This window comes from Orcinus orca, chromosome 9 (genome assembly GCF_937001465.1).
Source record: "Orcinus orca chromosome 9, mOrcOrc1.1, whole genome shotgun sequence".
Classification (NCBI taxonomy): Eukaryota; Metazoa; Chordata; class Mammalia; order Artiodactyla; family Delphinidae; genus Orcinus; species Orcinus orca.
Genome location: NC_064567.1, coordinates 51,704,933 through 51,723,961, shown reverse-complemented (window position 1 = coordinate 51,723,961; position 19,029 = coordinate 51,704,933). Strand labels below are relative to the sequence as shown.

At 40.9% G+C, this 19,029-nt stretch overlaps 1 protein-coding gene across 18 annotated transcripts in view; it reads right to left on the bottom strand.

The window, feature by feature from the left end:
* Positions 1 to 1,755, bottom strand: part of ADAM22 (ADAM metallopeptidase domain 22) — a 246,631-nt gene extending 244,876 nt beyond the window's left edge. For 4 of the 18 annotated variants that reach the window (XM_049714742.1, XM_033420547.2, XM_049714745.1 and 1 more), the window contains exons 1-2: positions 1,375 to 1,754; positions 760 to 917 (exon numbers count right to left, since the gene is read on the bottom strand). In XM_049714742.1, the coding sequence (XP_049570699.1) occupies positions 760 to 917; positions 1,375 to 1,459 (243 nt within the window). In that variant the 5' untranslated portion in view covers positions 1,460 to 1,754. Of the gene's footprint in view, positions 1 to 759; positions 918 to 1,374 lie in introns of all 18 variants that reach the window. The other 14 variants (XM_033420546.2, XM_049714744.1, XM_049714747.1 and 11 more) reach the window with 7 other exon arrangements.
* Between the last annotated feature and the right edge of the window lie 17,274 nt (positions 1,756 to 19,029).

The following is a 19,029-nucleotide window of genomic DNA, read 5'->3' as shown; positions in this document are numbered from 1 at the left end:
ATGCTTACATAGCCCCCAAATATTTACTTAAATTAACCAGTAAATTCAAAATAATTTTCAAGTATATCTGTGGATGTGTGATATTGACCTAAATATGGGTAAACGGCAGTTAGATTTTTATTTAAAAACATACTTTATAAATGCCCAATAAGCAACAGGGCCCTAATTACACCCAGAGGACTGCTACCAATGAAGAAAGGGGGGAGCCGGACACCTTTTCTGGAAGGTGGAGGTGAATGGGTACATCTCTGATGTCCACAAATTGAGTGAGCTGAGAACCTTGCAGTTCAGCTTAATTTTAAGGTTTGAGTTTAGTTAGGGATGTCTAGGCTTGTTTTTCCAATTTTCCTACAGTACCAATCTTGGCTTAAATCACATAAAGTCTTCTCTCTGAAAATTAAAACAACCACAACAACAATAATGATGATGCAAATCCTGCTCAAATATTATATCCCTTCTTGCCTATGCATGGCTTTTGCCTGGCAGAGGTGAGAGGGTCTCCGCCCCTTCGCTCAGGTTGCCACACAACTGGAGGCAACCCGCACAAACTCCTCTCCAGCAAAGCCCCCGGCCTGTGGCTCTTTTGGGGTTTGTTGCCCCTCTCTCTTCTTTTTTGCACAGGGAGCGCCACGCATGACTCGCATTAGAATTGCACTGGTTTCACCCAAGACACTGCATCTCCAGGGCAACGGAGAGCAAACGCGGGGTCGGGGTGGGCCGGGCCGCGCGGAGGACCACCCCCAGCACCACGCCTCTCACCTGCCCGCCGCCGGGGTCGCCCCGCACCCGCGTATCGAGCGCGTCGTGCCCAGTTTCGTCTTCGCCCGAGCTGTAGATGAGCCGGAGTGGCACGATGCTCTGGCGCTCCAGGAACCGGTTTTCTTCCCTCCTCTCCAGCTCCGTCAACGAGGCGTCTCCTCCAGGCAGGAAAGGGGGAAGGAGGAATTGGGGAGAAAAGGCGAAAATAATGACCCTGACCCACAATCGTCCATCCTGCGGTCCAACGTCTCCCTTATGAAGATCCCACCTCCCCCTCCCTCCCGGACCCCATCTGGTAAGGATGCAGAGACACAAGACGCAGAGCCTTGGACCAGCTAATCTGACAGCATCCAGGATCGGGGCCCAGAAGCAGAGCACCCCTCTCCCATCCTCCGCATTCCTCTTTTACTTCAGAAGAAAAACAGGCATTTGACCTAAAGCTTCTAATGCATCCACACCGTATTTTTGCTTCACTTCTCTCCACCCTTCTAAAAAAACAAAAAAATCTCCCTACGCACTCGGGAAATGGGGATGCCTCTTTACAAATGCGCTTGAGGGCTGCAAAGATGCCCGGGAAATGGTACGTCCTGGAGCCACAGAGGGCGGCGAACTTACCTGCCCGGCCGCAGCCCGCCGGGGGACAGGTCCCCAGGGCGCAGAGCAGCAAGAAGGGCACGGATACAGCCGCCGCCGCCTGCATGGTGCAGCCGTCAGCCCTCCTCGCCCGAGACGCTCAGCTCCTCATGCCCGGGCAGCCGCGTCCGGATCCCGCGCCCCGCGGCCCCGGCTCGCCTGGGCCGCCCCCTCCCAGCCTCGGCCGGTGTTGCGGCGACCGCGGCGCTGCAGCCTCCACCGCGGCGCTGCCTCAGTGCTGCATTGTGCTCCGCGGGAGCTTCCGCTGGCGGGGGGAGCGAGCGAGTGCTGCATTGGGCGGTTGGCTGTAGCTAAGTGGTTTCTAGCGCCACCCACCTCATCCCCTGGCAGAGGTTCCGGCGGGCGACGAGAGCTCGGCGGGGAGCGAGCGCCGGGTGCACTCTCCTCCGTGCGCGGGCAGGGGCGCGCGCACGAGAGTCAGCTGGGAAATGTAGTTCTCTCTCCACTTCCCGCTCATCTCCAGGACGGCGCGGACTGTCGCGACCTCGTGAGCACAGGGTCATCTACAAACTGGAGACGGGAGGGCGGAAAAGGTCGAAAGAAAGAAAGGTCATCGCTGGCAAGGCCTCCGGGCACCAAGCATGCCCGAATGCGCCGACGCGGGAGCCGGGATTCAGACACTGCGTCCCCAAAGAACTGTAATAATGTTTCCTGCAGATTTAGTAGTTAATTTAAATTATTACCAGGCAATCATGCCCTCAAGAGTACATGGTAAGTTAATCATTCAACAAACATTGTTTGAGCACCTACTATGTGCATGGCAGTTGACAAGAGCAAGGGACACAACAGTGAAGGACACGGGTATGAGGCAACTGCTGTCAGATATATTGAGTGAATACCGTTTTGTACAGTACAGAGATGTTTTCCTCCTTCCCTGGAAGAATTTTTTTTTTAGTCCCTGCCTCTATTGACATGGTTTCAAGTCCATGCACCATCATGGTGATTTGAAAATACTCTCCGGTGTGTCAGTGTCCCAGCCCAATTGTGTTATCCAGAATTAAATACAACTTAGACATGGTTTCCCAAGCAAACAGTAGAGAGGGACTCTTTTTTCTGTTATCCTAAATTCTTGCCTAAGAGAAAAATCTATCATATTTCAGTAACCACATCTCACTGAGCTTATTGTCACTTCAAAAAATTTCCCCCAAATCTTCAACTAATGAGACCCTTAGGAATTCTATATATGACATGCAACTGAAGCCTGAATAAGGACTACGAAATTTCAATAGTACACTTTAGACCTTGATGCAGAAGTTTCCATAATAGTTACAGTAAAATAAAACTAGAACCCAAGGGCCTGGAAAAGCCCTTTACCTTCATTCCCTGCATTATGGACCCAAATCCTTACCCCAGTTCTCTCAGTTGGGAGAATTAATTTTACAGGTTTTGTAACTGTTCTGCTTCTCTAAGTATACCCCACAATTTTTAAATTTAAATATTTTGCTGTTACGAGCAATGCCTCCCTGCGCATGTGTTGTGAGCATTTCTCTAAGGCAGATACCAAAACAAGAAATTGCTTGGTTCACAGGGTTTGCACGTTTTTTAAATGTAATAAATACATGCCTTTAAACCATTCCATCTCCCTGGGACAGAATGGACCTCCTAAGAGGCAAGGTAAGTGAGAAGATTCCTCTGGCACTAAGCTACAGTTTCCCAAGCAATGTGTTATGGGGGCAGAGGAGTGGGAATAAGCTTGTCTCAGTAGCACTTCAAAACACAGCATCCCATCCTATAGGGACACAATCTCCTTTGAATCTCTTGGAAGGTAGTGCATTTCGGGCAACATCTTTCCTATTTCATATATATATCTACATAGTTGTGGGAATTTTGCTGTTTTTCTTCTTTCATTTGATTCCCACTAGCTAGTTCATTAACACATTTCTCACCTCGCATATTTCTCTTTTTTTTGATGAGAATATTTAAGTTCTATGCTTAGCAAATCTCTATTTAATACCGTTTTTATCAACTGTAGTCACCATTTTTTACATTAGATCTCAGATATTATTCGTCTTATAGCTGAAAGTTGGCATGCTTTTACCAACCTCTGTTTCCCCCATTCCCAGCCTCTGGTACCCATGTTTCTACTCTCTATTTCTATAAGTTTTACTTTTTTTTTATTCCACAGATAAGTGATATCATGCAGTATGTCTTTCTCTGTCTGACTTATTTTACTTATAATGTCTTCAGGTCCATCCACGTTGTCACAAATAGCAGGATTTCCTTCTTTCTTATGGCTGAATAATATTCCAGTGTGTGTGTGTGTGTGTATGTGTGTGTGTGTGTGTAGATACACACACACACACACATACACACACACACACACACACACACATATATATATATATATATATATATATATATATATGGCCTTGGCCAAAAAGTTCGTTCCGTTTTAAGTAAAAATAAGACACATTTTTCATTTTCATGAAGAACTTTATTGAACAACGTATTCCCTAACTGAACGAACTTTTTGGCCAACCCAATATATATACACACACCACTATTCCTTTATCCATTCATTTGTTGATGGACATTTCAGTTGTTTCCACATCTTGGATAGTGTGAATACGCTGCAATGAACATGGGGCTGCAGCAGTTTGGGGGGAAGCTTCCACTCCAGCCCCGCCACACCAAGAGTTAGGAGTTACAGGTTTGGAGAGAAACTAAAGCCATAGTTTTTGACCCCCTGAGGCTAACCCTGATTCATAAGGCTACCTGCACCTCTGGATTTTCGATTCACAGATCAAGTCCAAGCCCATTCTTATGTCACCATCAAGGCCCCCAAAAGACATTCTCACTACTTCTGTTTGTTTTTGTACATTTTATTAGAAAGAACTACAAAATAGCCATTTAGACACTTCACCTCTTCAGTATGCAAATATAAATAAGATGTAATGTAGGAAACCTTTGTTTTCATATAAGAATAAGTCTGTCCAGTTTCTGCTATACATTATTAAGGTTTCATTCACAGAGCCAAAAAAAGTATGTCTTCTTTGCAAAAATGTCTGTTTAGTTCCTCTGCCCATTTTTAATTGGATTATTTGTGGGTTTTTATTTTTGTTTTGTGGGGTTTTTTGTTATTTTTTGTGTTTTGTTTTATTTTGTTTTTTTGCTATTGCATTGTATGAGTTCTTTATATATTTTGGATATTAATCCCTTATCAGATACATGATTTACAAATGTTTTCTCCCATGCAGAAGGCTGACTTTTCGTTTTGTTGATGGGTTCCTTTTCTGTACAGAAGCTTTTTAGTTTAATGTGTCCCACTTATTTATTTTTCCTTTTGTTGCCTATGCTTTTGGTGTCAATTCCAAAAAGTCATCATCAAGACCAATATTAAGGAGCTTATCCCATATGTTTCCTCGTTTCAGGTCTTAGGCTTAAGTGTTATAAGTTTCCAGTCTTACATTTAAGTCTTTAAGCCATTTTAAATTGATTTTTGTGTATGGTTTAGAATAGGGGTCTAGTATCATTCTTTTTCATGTGGCTGTCCAGTTTTCCCAACACCATTTACTGAAGAGACTGTCCTTTCTCTATTGTATATTTTTGGCTCCTTTGTTATAAATTAATTGACCATATATGCATGGGTTTATTTCTGGGCTCTCTATTCTCTTCCTTTGATCGATGTGTCTGTTTTTATGCCAATACTCTACTGTTTTGATTACTATTGCTTTGTAATATTGTTTAAAATCAGGAAGTATGATGCCTCCAGCCTTGTTTTTCTTTCTCCATGTTGCTTTGGCTATTTGGACTTTTTGTGGTCCAATACAAGTTTTAGGATTTTTTTGTTTATTTCTGTGAAGAATGTCTTTGGAATTTTGATACAGATTACATTGAATCTGTACTATGGACATTTTAACAATATTAATTCTTCCAATCCATGAACAAAGGATACCTTTCCATTTACTCGTGTCTTCTTTGATTTCTTCCATCAATGTTTTATAGTTTTCAGTGTACACATTTTTTACCTCCTTGGTTAAACTTATTCCTAGTTATTTTATTCTTTTTGATGCAATAGTAAGTGGGATTGTTTTCTCCATTTCTCTGTCTGAGAGTTAATTATTAATGTAAAGAAATGAAATTGATTTTTGTATTTGATTTTGTATCAATTTTGGCTTGCAGGTGATGCTGCCATAAGCCGTCAGAAACCCATAAGATGTCAGATTGAAAAGAGTGCAGTGTTAGGAACCCAACAATCTTGTCAGTATGAAGTCCTCCAAGATGCAGGCCATAAAACACTTAAAGAAGTAAAGGTATTTTACAACCCAAACAACATTGCAATATGTTGATACTGATTGAGACTTGTCTGGAAGGCTGCTTTCCACTTGCCTCCTTGTTATAAGAAGTTATAAGCACCCTGCTCCAGGGAGCTGGTTCAGAAGATCAGAGGTCAGTGGGATCCAATAACTCATGGGTAGAACAGTCTGTGACTCTACTGTGGCCACAGATACAAATCAAAGAGGAAATCAAAAAATACCTAAAGACAATGAAAATGAAAACACAATGATCCAAAATCTGTGGGTGCACCAAAAGCAGTTCTAAGAGGGAAGATTATAGCAATACAAGACTACCTCAGGAAACAAGAAAAATCTCAGGTTAATAACCTAACCTTATGCCTAAGGCAACTAGAGAAAAAGGACAAACAAAACCCAAAGTTACTAAAAAGAAAGAAAGAAATAAAGATCAGAGCAGAATTAAATGAAATAGAGACTAAAAAAAAAAGAAAGAAAAGAAAAGATCAATGAAACTAAAAGCTGGTTCTTAGAAAAGGTAAACAAAATTGATAAACCCTTAGCCAGACTTATCAAGAAAAAGAGGGAGAGGGCCCAAATCAATAAAATCTGAAATGAAAAAGGAGAAGTTACAACTGACACCACAGAAATACAAATGATCATAAGAGACTACTGTAAGCAACTATATGCCAATAAAATGGGCAACCTAGAAGAAATGGACAAATTCTTAGAAAGGTACAATCTCCCAACACTGAACCAGGAAGAAATAGAAAATATGAATAAACCAATTACCAGTACTGAAATTGAATCAGTAATTTTAAAACTCCCAATAAACAAAAGTCCTGGACCAAATGGCTTCTCAGGTGAATTCTACCAAACACTTAGAAAAGAGTTAACACCTATTCTTCTAAAACTGTTCCAAAAAAATTGCAGAGGAAGGAACACTTCCAAACTCACTCTGTGTGACCACCATCACGCTGATACCAAAACCAGACAAAGATACCACGAAAAAACGAAAGTTACAGGCCAATATCACTGATGAACATAGATGCAAAACTCCTGAACAAAATACTAGCAAACAGAATCCAACAACACATTAAAAGGGTCATACATCATGATCAAGTGGGATTTATCCCAGGGATGCAAGGATTTTTCAATATCTGCAAATCAATCAATGTGATACACCACATTAACTAATTGAAGAATAAAAACCATATGATCATCTCAATAGATGCAGAAAAAGCTTTTGACAAAATTCAACACCGATTTATGATAAAAACTCTTCAGAAAGTAGGCATAGAAGGAATCTACCTCAACATAATAAAGGCCATATATGACAAACCCACAGCTAACACCATACTCAAAGGTGAAAAGCTGAAAGCATTTCCTCTAAGATCAGGAATAGGACAAGTATACCGACTCTCACCACTTTTATTCAAAATAGTTTTAGAAGTCCTAGTCACAGCAATCAGAGAAGAAAAAGAAATAAAAGGAATCCAAATTGTAAAAGAGGTAAAACTGTCACTGATGGCAGTGACATGATGCTACATAGAAAATACTAAAGACGCTACCAGAAAACTACCAGAGCACATAGGTAAAGTTGCTGATTACAAAATTAATATACCAAAATCTGTTGCATTTCTATATGCCAACAATGAAATATCAGAAAGAGAAGTTAAGGAAACAATCCCATTTACCATCTCATCATAAAGAATAAAATACCTAGGAATAAACCTACCTAAGGTGGCAAAAGACCTGTACTCCAAAAACTATAAGACTCTGATGAAAGAAATTGAAGATGACACTAACAAGTGTAAAGACATACCTTGTTCTTGGATTGGAAGATTCAATATCATTAAAATGACTATACTACCCAAGGCAATCTACAGATTCAATGCAACCCCTATCAAATTGCCAATGGCATTTTCCACATAACTAGAATGAATAACTTAAAAATTTTTATGGGAACACAAAAAGCCCCAAATAGCCAAAACCATCTGAAGAAAGAAGAATGAGCTAGAGGAATCATGCTTTCTGACTTCAGACTATACTACAAATTACAGTAATCAAAATGGTATGGGGCTTCCCTGGTGGCGCAGTGGTTGACAGTCCGCCTGCCGATGCAGGGGACGCGGGTTCGTGCCCTGGTCCGGGAAGGTCCCATGTGCCACGGAGCGGCTGGGCCCGTGAGCCATGGCCACTGAGCCTGCGCGTCCAGAGCCTGTGCTCTGCAACGGGAGAGGCCACAACAGTGAGAGGCCCGCGTACCGCTAAAAACAAACAAACAAACAAAAAACAACAAAATGGTATGGTACTGGCACAAAAACAGACATATAGATCAATGGAACAGGATACAAAGCCCAGAAATAAACCCACGCACCTATGATCAATAACTCTATGAGAAAGGAAGTAAGAATATACAATGGAGAAAAGACAGTCTCTTTAATAAGTGGTGCTGGGAAAACTGGACAGCTACATGTAAAAGAATAAAATTAGAATATTCTCTGACACCATATACAAAAATGAACTCAAAATGGATTAAAGACCTAAATGTAATACTCAATACTCTAAAACTCCTAAGGAAAACATAGGGAGAACAACACTCTTTGACATAAATCGCAGCAATATCTTTTTGGATCCACCTCCTAGAGTAATGAAAATAAAAACAAACAAACGAAAAACAAATGGGACCTAATTAAACTTAAAAGCTTTTGCACAGCAAAGGAAACCATAAACAAAATGAAAAGACAACCTACAGAATGGGAGAAAATATTTGCAAATGTTGCAACCAACAAGGGATTAATGTCCAAAATATACAAACAGCTCATATGACTCAAATCAAAAAAACAAATAATGCAATCAAAAAATGGGCAGAAGATCTAAGTAGACATTTCTCCAAAGAAGACATACAGATGGCCAACAGGCACATGAAGAAATGCTCACCATCACTGATTATTAGAGAAATGCAAATCAAAACTACAATAAGGTATCACCTCACTCCGGTCAGAATGGCCATCATCAAGAAGTCTACAAAGAATAACGCTGGAGAGGGTGTGAAGAAAAGGGAACTCTCCTACACTGTCAGTGGGAATGTAAATTGGTATAGCCATTATGAAAAACAGTACGGAGATTCCATAGAAAACTGAAAATAGAACTACCATACGATCCAGCAATCCCATTCCTGTGCGTACGTCGGAAGAAAACTCTAATCTGAAAAAATACATGCACCCCAACGTTCATAGCAGCACTATTTACAATAGCCAAGACATGGAAGCAACCTAAATGTCCATCAACAGATGAACGGATAAAGAAGATGTGGTACATATATACAATGGAATATTACTCAGCCATAAAAAAGAATGAAATAATGCCATTTGCAGCAACATGGATGGACCTAGAGACTATCATAATAAGTGAAGTCAGACAAAGACAAATATTATATGGTATCGCTTATATGTTGAAAAATTATACAAATGAACTTACTTACAAAACAGAAACAGAGTCACAGATGTAGGAAACAAACTTATGGTTACCATGGGGGAAGGGGAGGAGGGATAAATGGGGAGACTGAGATTGACATATACACACTACTATATATAAACATATAACTAATAAGGACCTACTGTATGGCACAGGGAACTCTACTCAATACTCTGTAATGACCTATATGGGAAAAGAATCTAAGGAGTGTATATGTATATGTATAACTGATTCACTGTGCTGTACAGCAGCAACTAACACAACATTTTAAGTCAACTATACTCCAATAAAAATTTTAAAAAAAGAAAAGAAGATATGGTGTATGTATACACACACACACGTGCACACACACACACACACACACACACACACACACACACACACTGGAATATTACTGAGCTGTAAAAAAGAATGAAATAATGCCATTTGCAGCGACATGGATGGATCTAGAGATTATCATACTAAGTGAAGTAAGCCAGGCAGAGAAAGGGAAATATCATATGATATCACTTTTATGTGGAAGCTAAAGAAAAATGATATAAATGAACTTATTTACAAAACAGAAATAGACTCACAGGCATAGGAAACAAACTTATGGTTACCAAAGGGGATGGAGGGTTGGGAGGGAATAAATTAGGAGTTTGGGATTAACATATACACACTACTTGGTATAAAATAGTTAAACAACATGAACCTACTATATAACACAGGGAACTGTATTTAATATCTGGTAATAACCTACAATGGAAAAGTTATATATATATAACAATCACTTTGCTATACACCTGAAGCTAATAAAAAATTGTAAATAATACTTCAATTTTGAAATGGTTTAAAAAAATCAAGGAAGACATCATAGAAGACTGAATGTTCATCCTGAATTTTAGAGGTGAGGAGGAGTTTGTATGATGGACAAGGGAAGAAAAAGGTGGGTGTTCCAGAAATATTGTCAGCACAAGCAGTAGGACCTAGAAATTTGAAAATTCTAAACATTAGTGAAAACTTTTCATATGCTTAGCTATCTCTATGTTTTTAAAAGTCCTAATACTGCAGGGCGGGGAAATAGAGTTACCTCCTTTCCAGAGGAGGGGAAATTTGAGCTGAGTCCTGAGGATGGGAGTTGGATAAGTAGAGATGTCAGGAAGGAGGGCTGATGCTGCATTAGCCATCGTGTGATGGTGAAGGAAAGGCCAAACACTGCACAGATGTCATCAATGCCATCATTTAGCTGCTGAACCAGCTGAATTTGTTTCAGCTACTTCAGCTGAGTTTTCTATTATTTTTAATAAAATGCATTCCTAACTCTAGAGAATCCAATACCACAACGGAGTACTAAAAGCAAGAGGCTTTAAAATATGGAACTGGTTGGGTAGAGGGGTTAGGATAGTGGGCAGTGAGGACCTACAACTTTCCTAGGCTGCTGATAACAGTGGAAGAATTGGTCAAATTATCATCTGCTGTGTTTGGGGACTAAGGAACAAGGCTACAGTTTTGGGAGAAATGTTTGGAAAATCTCAGGTTTTTCATGTGTGTTGACTACTTCTTGTTGTTGAAAATAAAAGGATGGAAAAAATATACAATCAAAATAAAGTTGGTGTAGCTTTGTTAATGTCAAGTAAAATAGACTTTGAACCCCCCAAAAAAAACCTCACTAGAGGGCTTCGTTGGTGGCACAGTGGTTGAGAGTCCGCCTGCCGATGCAGGGGACAGGGTTCGTGCCCCGGTCCGGGAAGATCTCACATGCCGCGGAGCGGCTGCGCCCGTGAGCTATGGCCGCTGAACCTCCGCGTCCGGAGCCTGTTGCTCCGCAACGGGAGAGGCCACAACAGTGGGAGGCCCGCGTACCGCAAAAAAAAAAAAAAAAAACCTCACTAGAAATGGATTTACTTCATATGGATATATAGCTTAATGCACCAGTTGTAACAATTATAACAATTCTAAACTCGTATTGCCTAATACTTGCCTAAAACAAGTTTAGTATTCAAAATGTATAAAGCAGAAAGTGAAGGAAATGATTAGGTGAAAAGTGGAAGGGGAATATTATGGGTCAGGCTGGCAAGAACTGAAATCAGTGATCAATGTTAACATTACAGAGACAACCAAACCGCATCTGTACATTGCACATGGAAGTATACACCACCACTTATGAGGTATTCTTGCTAAAAATTTGAACCTCAATCTGATCAAGGCTCTAGATCATGGGAAATACAGAGTACAGAGGAACAGATAAAGCCTGAAAGCCTAACCACAGGAAGGTAATCAGTAAAATGTGGAAAAACACAGGACAAATGGGCCCAGTGTCTTCAATAAATACATTTAAAGGGGAGAAAAGGACAAATGTATACATTAAAATAGATTTAGGACACTGTCTTAGCCTGGGTCCTCCTGAAAGTGAATATTTTACGTGGGAGTGTGAACCCAGAGATTAAGGAAGTAAAACAGAGAAAGAAAAAGAGTAAAGACAGGTTACTGATCAGGAAATCTTTCAATCCCATGGGATCTTCTGAGGCGCCATATGAAACACATTTCTGAAACATCCTAGGGGAGAAAGAGGGGAAAATTTATCGGCTCACATTCCCCACTGGTCAAAGTTTGCTCCCAGGGCATTAACTTACCCTTCTGGGTTTTGCCCGTACATGAAGAACAAGCAGTTTCCTACGCTAATAAAACAGTCCTGAGAACATTAGCCGTTCCAGGCAAACTTGCACTTTGTTTTTCGGGTTTTTTAAGATTTTTTTTAATAGTTAATTTATTTTCCTTACAGTTCAATTCTTTTATTATTATTTTATTTATTTTTGGCTGCATTGGGTCTTCGTTGCTGTGCACAGGCTTTCTCTAGTTGTGGTGAGCAGGGGCTACTCTTCGTTGTGGTGCACAGGCGGTGGCTTCTCGTTGCAGAGCATGTGCTCTAGGCATGCAGGCTTCATTAGTTGTGGCACGCATGCTCAGTAGTTGTGGCTTACGGGCTCTAGAGCATGAGCTTGCTCAGTAGTTGTGGCACACGGGCTTAGTTGCTCTGCGGCATGTGGGATCTTCCCGGACCAGGGCTCGAACCCGTGTCCCCTGCATTGGCAGGTGGATTCTTAACCACTGCGCCACCAGAGAAGTCACTTTCTTTCTTTCTTTCTTTCTTTCTTTTTTTGATGCCGACCATCTCTAAAGTCTTTATTGAATTTGCCACAATGCTGCCTCTGCTTCATGCCTTGGCTTTTTGGCTGCAAGGCATGTGGGATCCCAGCTCCCCAACCAGGGCTCGAACCCTCACCCCCACATTGGAAGGCGAAGTCCCAAACATTGGACCACCAGAGAAGTCCCGGAACTTTGGTTTTGATGGCTTAGCTCAGTGAGGGGGACTGAGGTCAAAGCCCAAGAGGAGAAGTCTAATAGGAGACCCTCTCCACATTAACCTGGGACACCAAAGGGCCCAGAGTAAGGGTGAATGACGTATATCGAAAATCTCCCCCTCATCCACAGAGAACTACAGAGAAAATGGCCTTGGCACTGAGCTGGGTTGAGGGATGGGGAAAGGAGGGAAACTGGTTCCTAAGTATACAGCACCATCTTATGTGGGCCTTATGCAGGCAAGCCTGTCCCCAAAAGTCATGAATTCAGGACACAGCATCATCAGTGAAGTACTCCTTTGAAAAGAACTTCTGAATTTAATACCCAGTGAAGTCTTCAGATTTACGTATGAATTTATAGGAGATAGGGGCTAGAAGAATATATTAAATGACACTTTTTGGTAAACCATCCAATCCAGAAAGATATTCTACAAGAAAAATGACCCAGTTTTTTTCAACAAATAGATGGCACAAAAAGTCAGAGTGGGAAACAGGGAACTGTTTAAGATTACAAAAGACTTGTTATATATTAAGCACATATAAACCAAATGCAAAGTGTAGACCTTACTTGGATTCTAATAAGAAAAAAATCAGGGAAATTTGAATAAGGACTGGCTGTTAGATGATATCAAGGAATTATTGCTTAATTTATTAGGTATCATAATTGTAAGGAACGGCACCAAGAAACGGAGGAGAGCTTAAACAAGCTTTATTTGGGAACGCCCCCGGGCGAGGTTCACGGGTTCGAGAGAAAGGGGCCAGAGAAGTCGCGCCCGGGCGAAGGTTTGGGCAGAATTTATAGGGGAAGAAGGGAAAAGGGTGTGGTGAATCCAGGCGGGCACAGGGTATTCCTTATTTGGTGGTCTTTTCGGGTATCGTGGCAATATCTGGTGCCGGTCGCATCAGTCTTGGCACCGTTAGTCCCGCCCCTCGAAAGGCGGGAAGGCTGGGCCGGGTGGAAAGTCCCCAGGTCAGTTCCTGGAACTGGGTGGTCCGGAAAGTCTCCAGGTCAGTTTCAACCTGTGAGTCTGATTGCGTTCTCCTGCCTCGGGCCAGTTGGCCTTACAATAATGATATTGTGGATTTTTTAAAAAGTCATTTGTTAAAGATACATGCCGACGTATAATATTTATGAGTAAAAATGTATGACATAAAACACTTAAAAATATATTAGGAGGAGCATAGGTAAATTGTTTACTCACAAACTGGCCCCCATACACAGAGGGCAAGGAGAGACTAAAGAAAGAGGCAGACCACTCCAGATTGCAGGTGGCAGGTTTAATAAGCAAGGGAACTTCCTTACAAGGCTTGTCTTGAGTGGCCACAAGACAGGTAGGTCTCCGCACCAGCCTTATAGAATCTTAACGTTTACATAGAGGCCTTAAGTAGGTTCAGTCACATATACTATCCAGAAGGTCTCAACAACTCTCTTAAGGCTGCAGCCTTGAAACAGCTCCCACTGCAGGAATGGAGGGTAGAACTGTACATTCCAAGGACAGGGTGTAACTGAGCAGGAACCTACTGGGCTTCCCAGGATGGGCCCTTCCCTCATATCCTCTGGTTTATCTCCTCTCTGAAGTACCTAGATAACAGTATCTTAATGCACATTCCTGAGTTGTTTTTACAAATGTGGAAACCCCCCACCAGGTGGAAGATGTTAACTACTTGATGATCATATGAGCATGTAGCCCCCAGACCTACTGACACCTAAAGATTGATAACGTTAACCCCTGTGACACTGCCCTGTTACCTCACCATCAGCCAATCAGAGAATTGTGCACAAGCTGATCACATACTCTGCAGACTGCCCTCCACCACCACCTGGCCTTTAAAAATGCTTTGCTGAAACCCTTCAGGGAGTTCAGGTTTTGGAGGGGCATGAGCCACCTGTCTCCTTGCATGGCCCTGCAGTAAACCTTTCTCTGCTCCAAACTCTGACATTTCCGTTTGTTTGGCCTCACTGTGTGTCAGGTGCACAAACTTGTACTAACAAGGGGAGGGGGCAAGGGGCCTCCAATTGCCTGGGTCCAGCTCCAGGGTCAACTGGTGGTTATCTCTTTTCAATTACCTCTCTGACAGTAAGAATGGCAAAATGTTGATAATTTTTGGAGCTCGGTGACAGGTCCACTTTACTATTTTCTCTACTTTTGCAGGTTTTAAAATTTCTATTATAAATTTTTTTTTTTTTCGGTACGCGGGCCTCTCACTGCTGTGGCCTCTCCCATTGCGGAGCACAGGCTCTGGACGCGCAGGCTCAGCGGCCATGACTCACGGGCCCAGCCGCTCCGCGGCATGTGGGATCCTCCCGGACTGGGGCACAAACTCATGTCCCCTGCATCGGCAGGCGGACTCTCAACCACTGCGCCACTAGGGAAGCCCTCTATTATAAAATTTTGTAAGAAACAAAATAGTTCCAGACTAGTAGTTCCTTTGAGCACCTGGCAGAAGCAAATGCAAAACATCTCTGGAAGAAAGCAACTTCAAACTAGGCCTTTAAGAATCCTCAAAAGTTGTTTTTAAGGAGCAATTGTACATGAATGAGAATCAGCAGAAATTATTTAGCAGAAACATACCTGCTAGGTCCTTAACTTTACACCATAAAGGAAAGTCAATTATAGGTGGATTAACACTCTAAATGTCAACCTTTTAGAAAACAATGTAGAAGGCTATATTTATGACCTTTGGTTAGAGAATGATTTTTGAAAGAGGACACAAAACACAAACCATAAACAAAAAGGTGGATAAATTTGACAACATTAAATAATTTTTGTTCATTTATGCTAGAACCTGGAGAAGATATTTATAGTATGTACAACCAACAAAAGATTATTATACAGAATGTGTAAAGAACTCCTATAAATCAATGGAAGAAACAATCAGAATGGGAGAAATTGGTGAATAGGCATTTCACAGAAGAGAAAATAGAAATGCTTAATAAAGATGAAGAAGTGCTCAATGTCATTAATTATTGGGGAGATACAAATTAATACAATGATGTTGGTATGCATGAAAAAAAGGTCTGACAATTTCAAATGCTGGTGAGGATACAGAGCAATCTGAATGTTTTTATACTGCTGCTTGGAGCACAATCACTTTGGAAAACAATTTGACATTATCTAGAAAGGAGTGCACTCACATATCATATGACTAAGCAATTCCACACCTCTATAGATACTGCAGAGGAGTCTCCAGACCAGCAGAACAAGCATTAGAAATAAAAATTCTCAGTCCTACCCCAGACTTTCTAAATCAGAAGCTCTGAGGATGGGGCCAATAATCTAGTTTAACAAGCCCTCCAGGTGATTTTAATGTACACTAAAATTCAAAAATGATTGTCCTAGAGATACTTTTTAAGACAATATATATGTATATATATACATATATATCTATATTTATATTTGCAAATTTATTGAGGTATAATTTACATATCATAAAATTGTTTTAAGCGCCCCCTAGAGAAACACTTGCACCAGGAGAGATGTACTTTGGACATTCATAATAGCAATGTTTATAAAAAGTGGAAAGGGCCCAAATGTACATTACAGTAGAATGGATGAGTAAATTTTATATAATTGCTTAATTACTATTCATAAATGAAGGACAATCTAATACAGACATCAATGTTTATGAATCTCAAAAACATAAAGATTTCAACGATTTTCAGAAGAACAAATCCTATGAAATTCAAAAACGTGCAAAATTAAACATATGACTTAGTGATAAATTTTCTGTAAAAAAGAAAGGAAACAGTAAAAAAAAGACTGGTATTGGTCTATTTCTTAAGCTTGTTGATGACTACTTGGGTGTTATTATTAAAAAACTAAACTGCATATATGTTTATATGTGCTTTTGTATGAATAATATAGTTAAATAAAAAGAAGAAACATTGATTTTGTCTAAACAGGTGTTTGGTTGTGGACACTCATACAAAAAAGTTGATCAAAAGAAAGAAAAACACTTGAAAGCTACTAAATTTTGGGGGAAAATTGTCTCAAAAATCTTAAGCTTGCCTGGAAAACTCGAGATTCTTCAACACTTACTGTCCCCTGGATTCTGTATTTGTACCAACCGGGAGTGGCTTATGAAAGTTGTGCCTATCCCCCAAAAAAGACATTTTCCCCAAAGCCCACAAGAGATGCTGCCATACGTGGCTTTGGAATAAGAACTTCTTCAAAAGAGGTACACCAAGAGCTGGGAGGGGATAGGTAAGGGAGATCCTTCCAGATAACAGAATCAGAGGCTGCCTAATCTCACCGGCCCTGCAAGGAACTTTCTCCACTGTTGGAAGTGGGAGTCATTACCACCTGCCCAGCAGTATTTGATATGTGCCATGGACTCTTGTCTTCTATGTATTTCCCATTCTTTCCTTTTCGGAGAACTTTGTATTGTAATTATCCTATTCTACCCTCATTACTATAATATTAGGTATTTTGTGATGGGGGAGAAGCGACTTTCTTGTCCTTTAGCTCTCAACTGCCAAACCGTGAAGAGTGAATGATAGTGGGACTTCCCTCGTGGTCCAGTGGTTAGGACTCCGCACTTCCACTGCAGGGGGCACCGGTTCAATCCCTGGTCGGGGAACTAAATTCCCGCATGCTGCGCGGAGTGGCCAAAAAGAAAAAAAAAAAAAAAAAATTGAATGACAGAGAAGACTTCAAACCAGTTTCAGTAGCTGGCTGAGACTTTGGGGTTGCCTTCCTTAGGGGTCTGACGACTACATTTAATGTAAAATGCCTACATTGGGGAGAAGGGTGTGCATGGGTATTAACAGTTCAAGGGGTGAGCTGGGCAGACTAACGAAACACACATTTCTAACTCTCTTCTTGACCACCTCCATCATAGACCCTGGGAAACGTTAGTCCTGTATTTGCTTTCCCAGTCTCCTTTGTACAACCAGGGATGGCCATGTGACATAGTTCTGGTTAATGATACATAAGTGAAAATTTTTTAGAGGGGCTTCTAGGAAAACTCTTTCGTACTTGATAAAAGGAATAGCTGATATTGGTTGCCCCGTTTCTTTCTTCTTTGAATTTGGATATAATTTCAGGGGTTCTTGAAACTATGGGGAAAATGCCCTGAACAAACTCCAGCAACCACCTACCCCAACACTTCTTTAGAGTAACAACAACAAAAACCTAGTGTTTAATTAAGCCACTGTTAGATTATTCTGTCATTTGCAGAAGAAAGCATTCCTAACTTATACATCACTGCAAAATGCTGATATTTCCAATCTCATTTTATGAGGACTTACTATGTAAAATGTCTAATACTTGCCAAGGCAAGTGTCCCTATTTCATGTCCCTAGGTCCGTCATATATCCTAGATCAATTTAGATACCTTTGGGAATAAATTATAGTTCAATTATACTTAAAAAAAATTAAAGCAGAGGTCAAAAACACATACAATATTCTAATTAGCAAAGTTGTCAGTTTTCTCCAAGGTTAGGATAACATTTTCTATTTTGTTCCGAACTCTTATTTGTCATTCCTAATATTTTTGTTGACTCTTTTGGTCAGAAGAGTTTTCTGCTCCAGAATCTTCCTGGAAGAGTCCACAACTGCACTAAGCCTATTTTAATTTTTTCTCTCTAGATTCATTAACTTGTACTTGCCTGCATAGCCATTCCCCTGCCACCTTTCTATAAGCTCACATAGCCTGGCACTTTATGCTATTTAATCTTTGTTAGTTTAGCTGCTGCCTAAAAGCAGGGCTAGGTGTTCATAAAGAGATAAAAGCTGGCAGTAGCAGCCCATAGGTGTGATTGGAGAGAGTACTGAGCAGGGCTCCTTCCCCTAAAATAACCCTAATTTCAGGATCACTCCTTGACCCAACTGTTGAAAGCATTTTAACCTTAAAACGTCTCTATAAAAATGCAAATGTGGCTGGGAGGCTTCAAAGTTTATTGGCTAAGGTTGAGTTAGGAGGTAACGCTTTGGGTAGAGAGTAATTAACAAAAAGTAGTAAGGGTGTCAAAGTTCGGAACAGACCTGCCTGACTGCCTATGGAGGAGGACCGACTCTAGAACGGAAGAAAGGGCAGTGAAAAGGAAGGGGGGCACTTAAGCAATCTGTCTATATCATATTTTGCCTTTGGGACCTGAACTATCCAGGGAAGTATTTTTGAAATAAAGTATTGGAGCTCAACGAATTATTTGTCTTATTGTTTGTGGATTCTCCCTCCCAGATAATTTATAGAGGGCGCTTAAGCTGACCCCTAGGGAGCCTCAGAGTTTGACTCAATAATGATGGATTCCCTACCTCTTTTCCAGGTTATAAACCAGATTCTGTGCAAATTACCAATCGCATTGTAATTCAACCTTGAAAAGAATTTTGTGGAGAATATTTCCAAAGGTTTAAAAAAATCTTAACTGAATTGTGTTTCTTTGTTTCCGCTTAAACCGCTACTCAATTTCTTTGAAGAACATGTTGCTTTAGCGACAACCAAACTGGACGCAGACACTCAGGACTACTGATTTTACATCACAGTTTTTTAAACGCCAAATTTGAAAACACGGCTGGGGATTATGGAGAGGTGGGCCTCACACGTTCCAGAACTTTCTCACA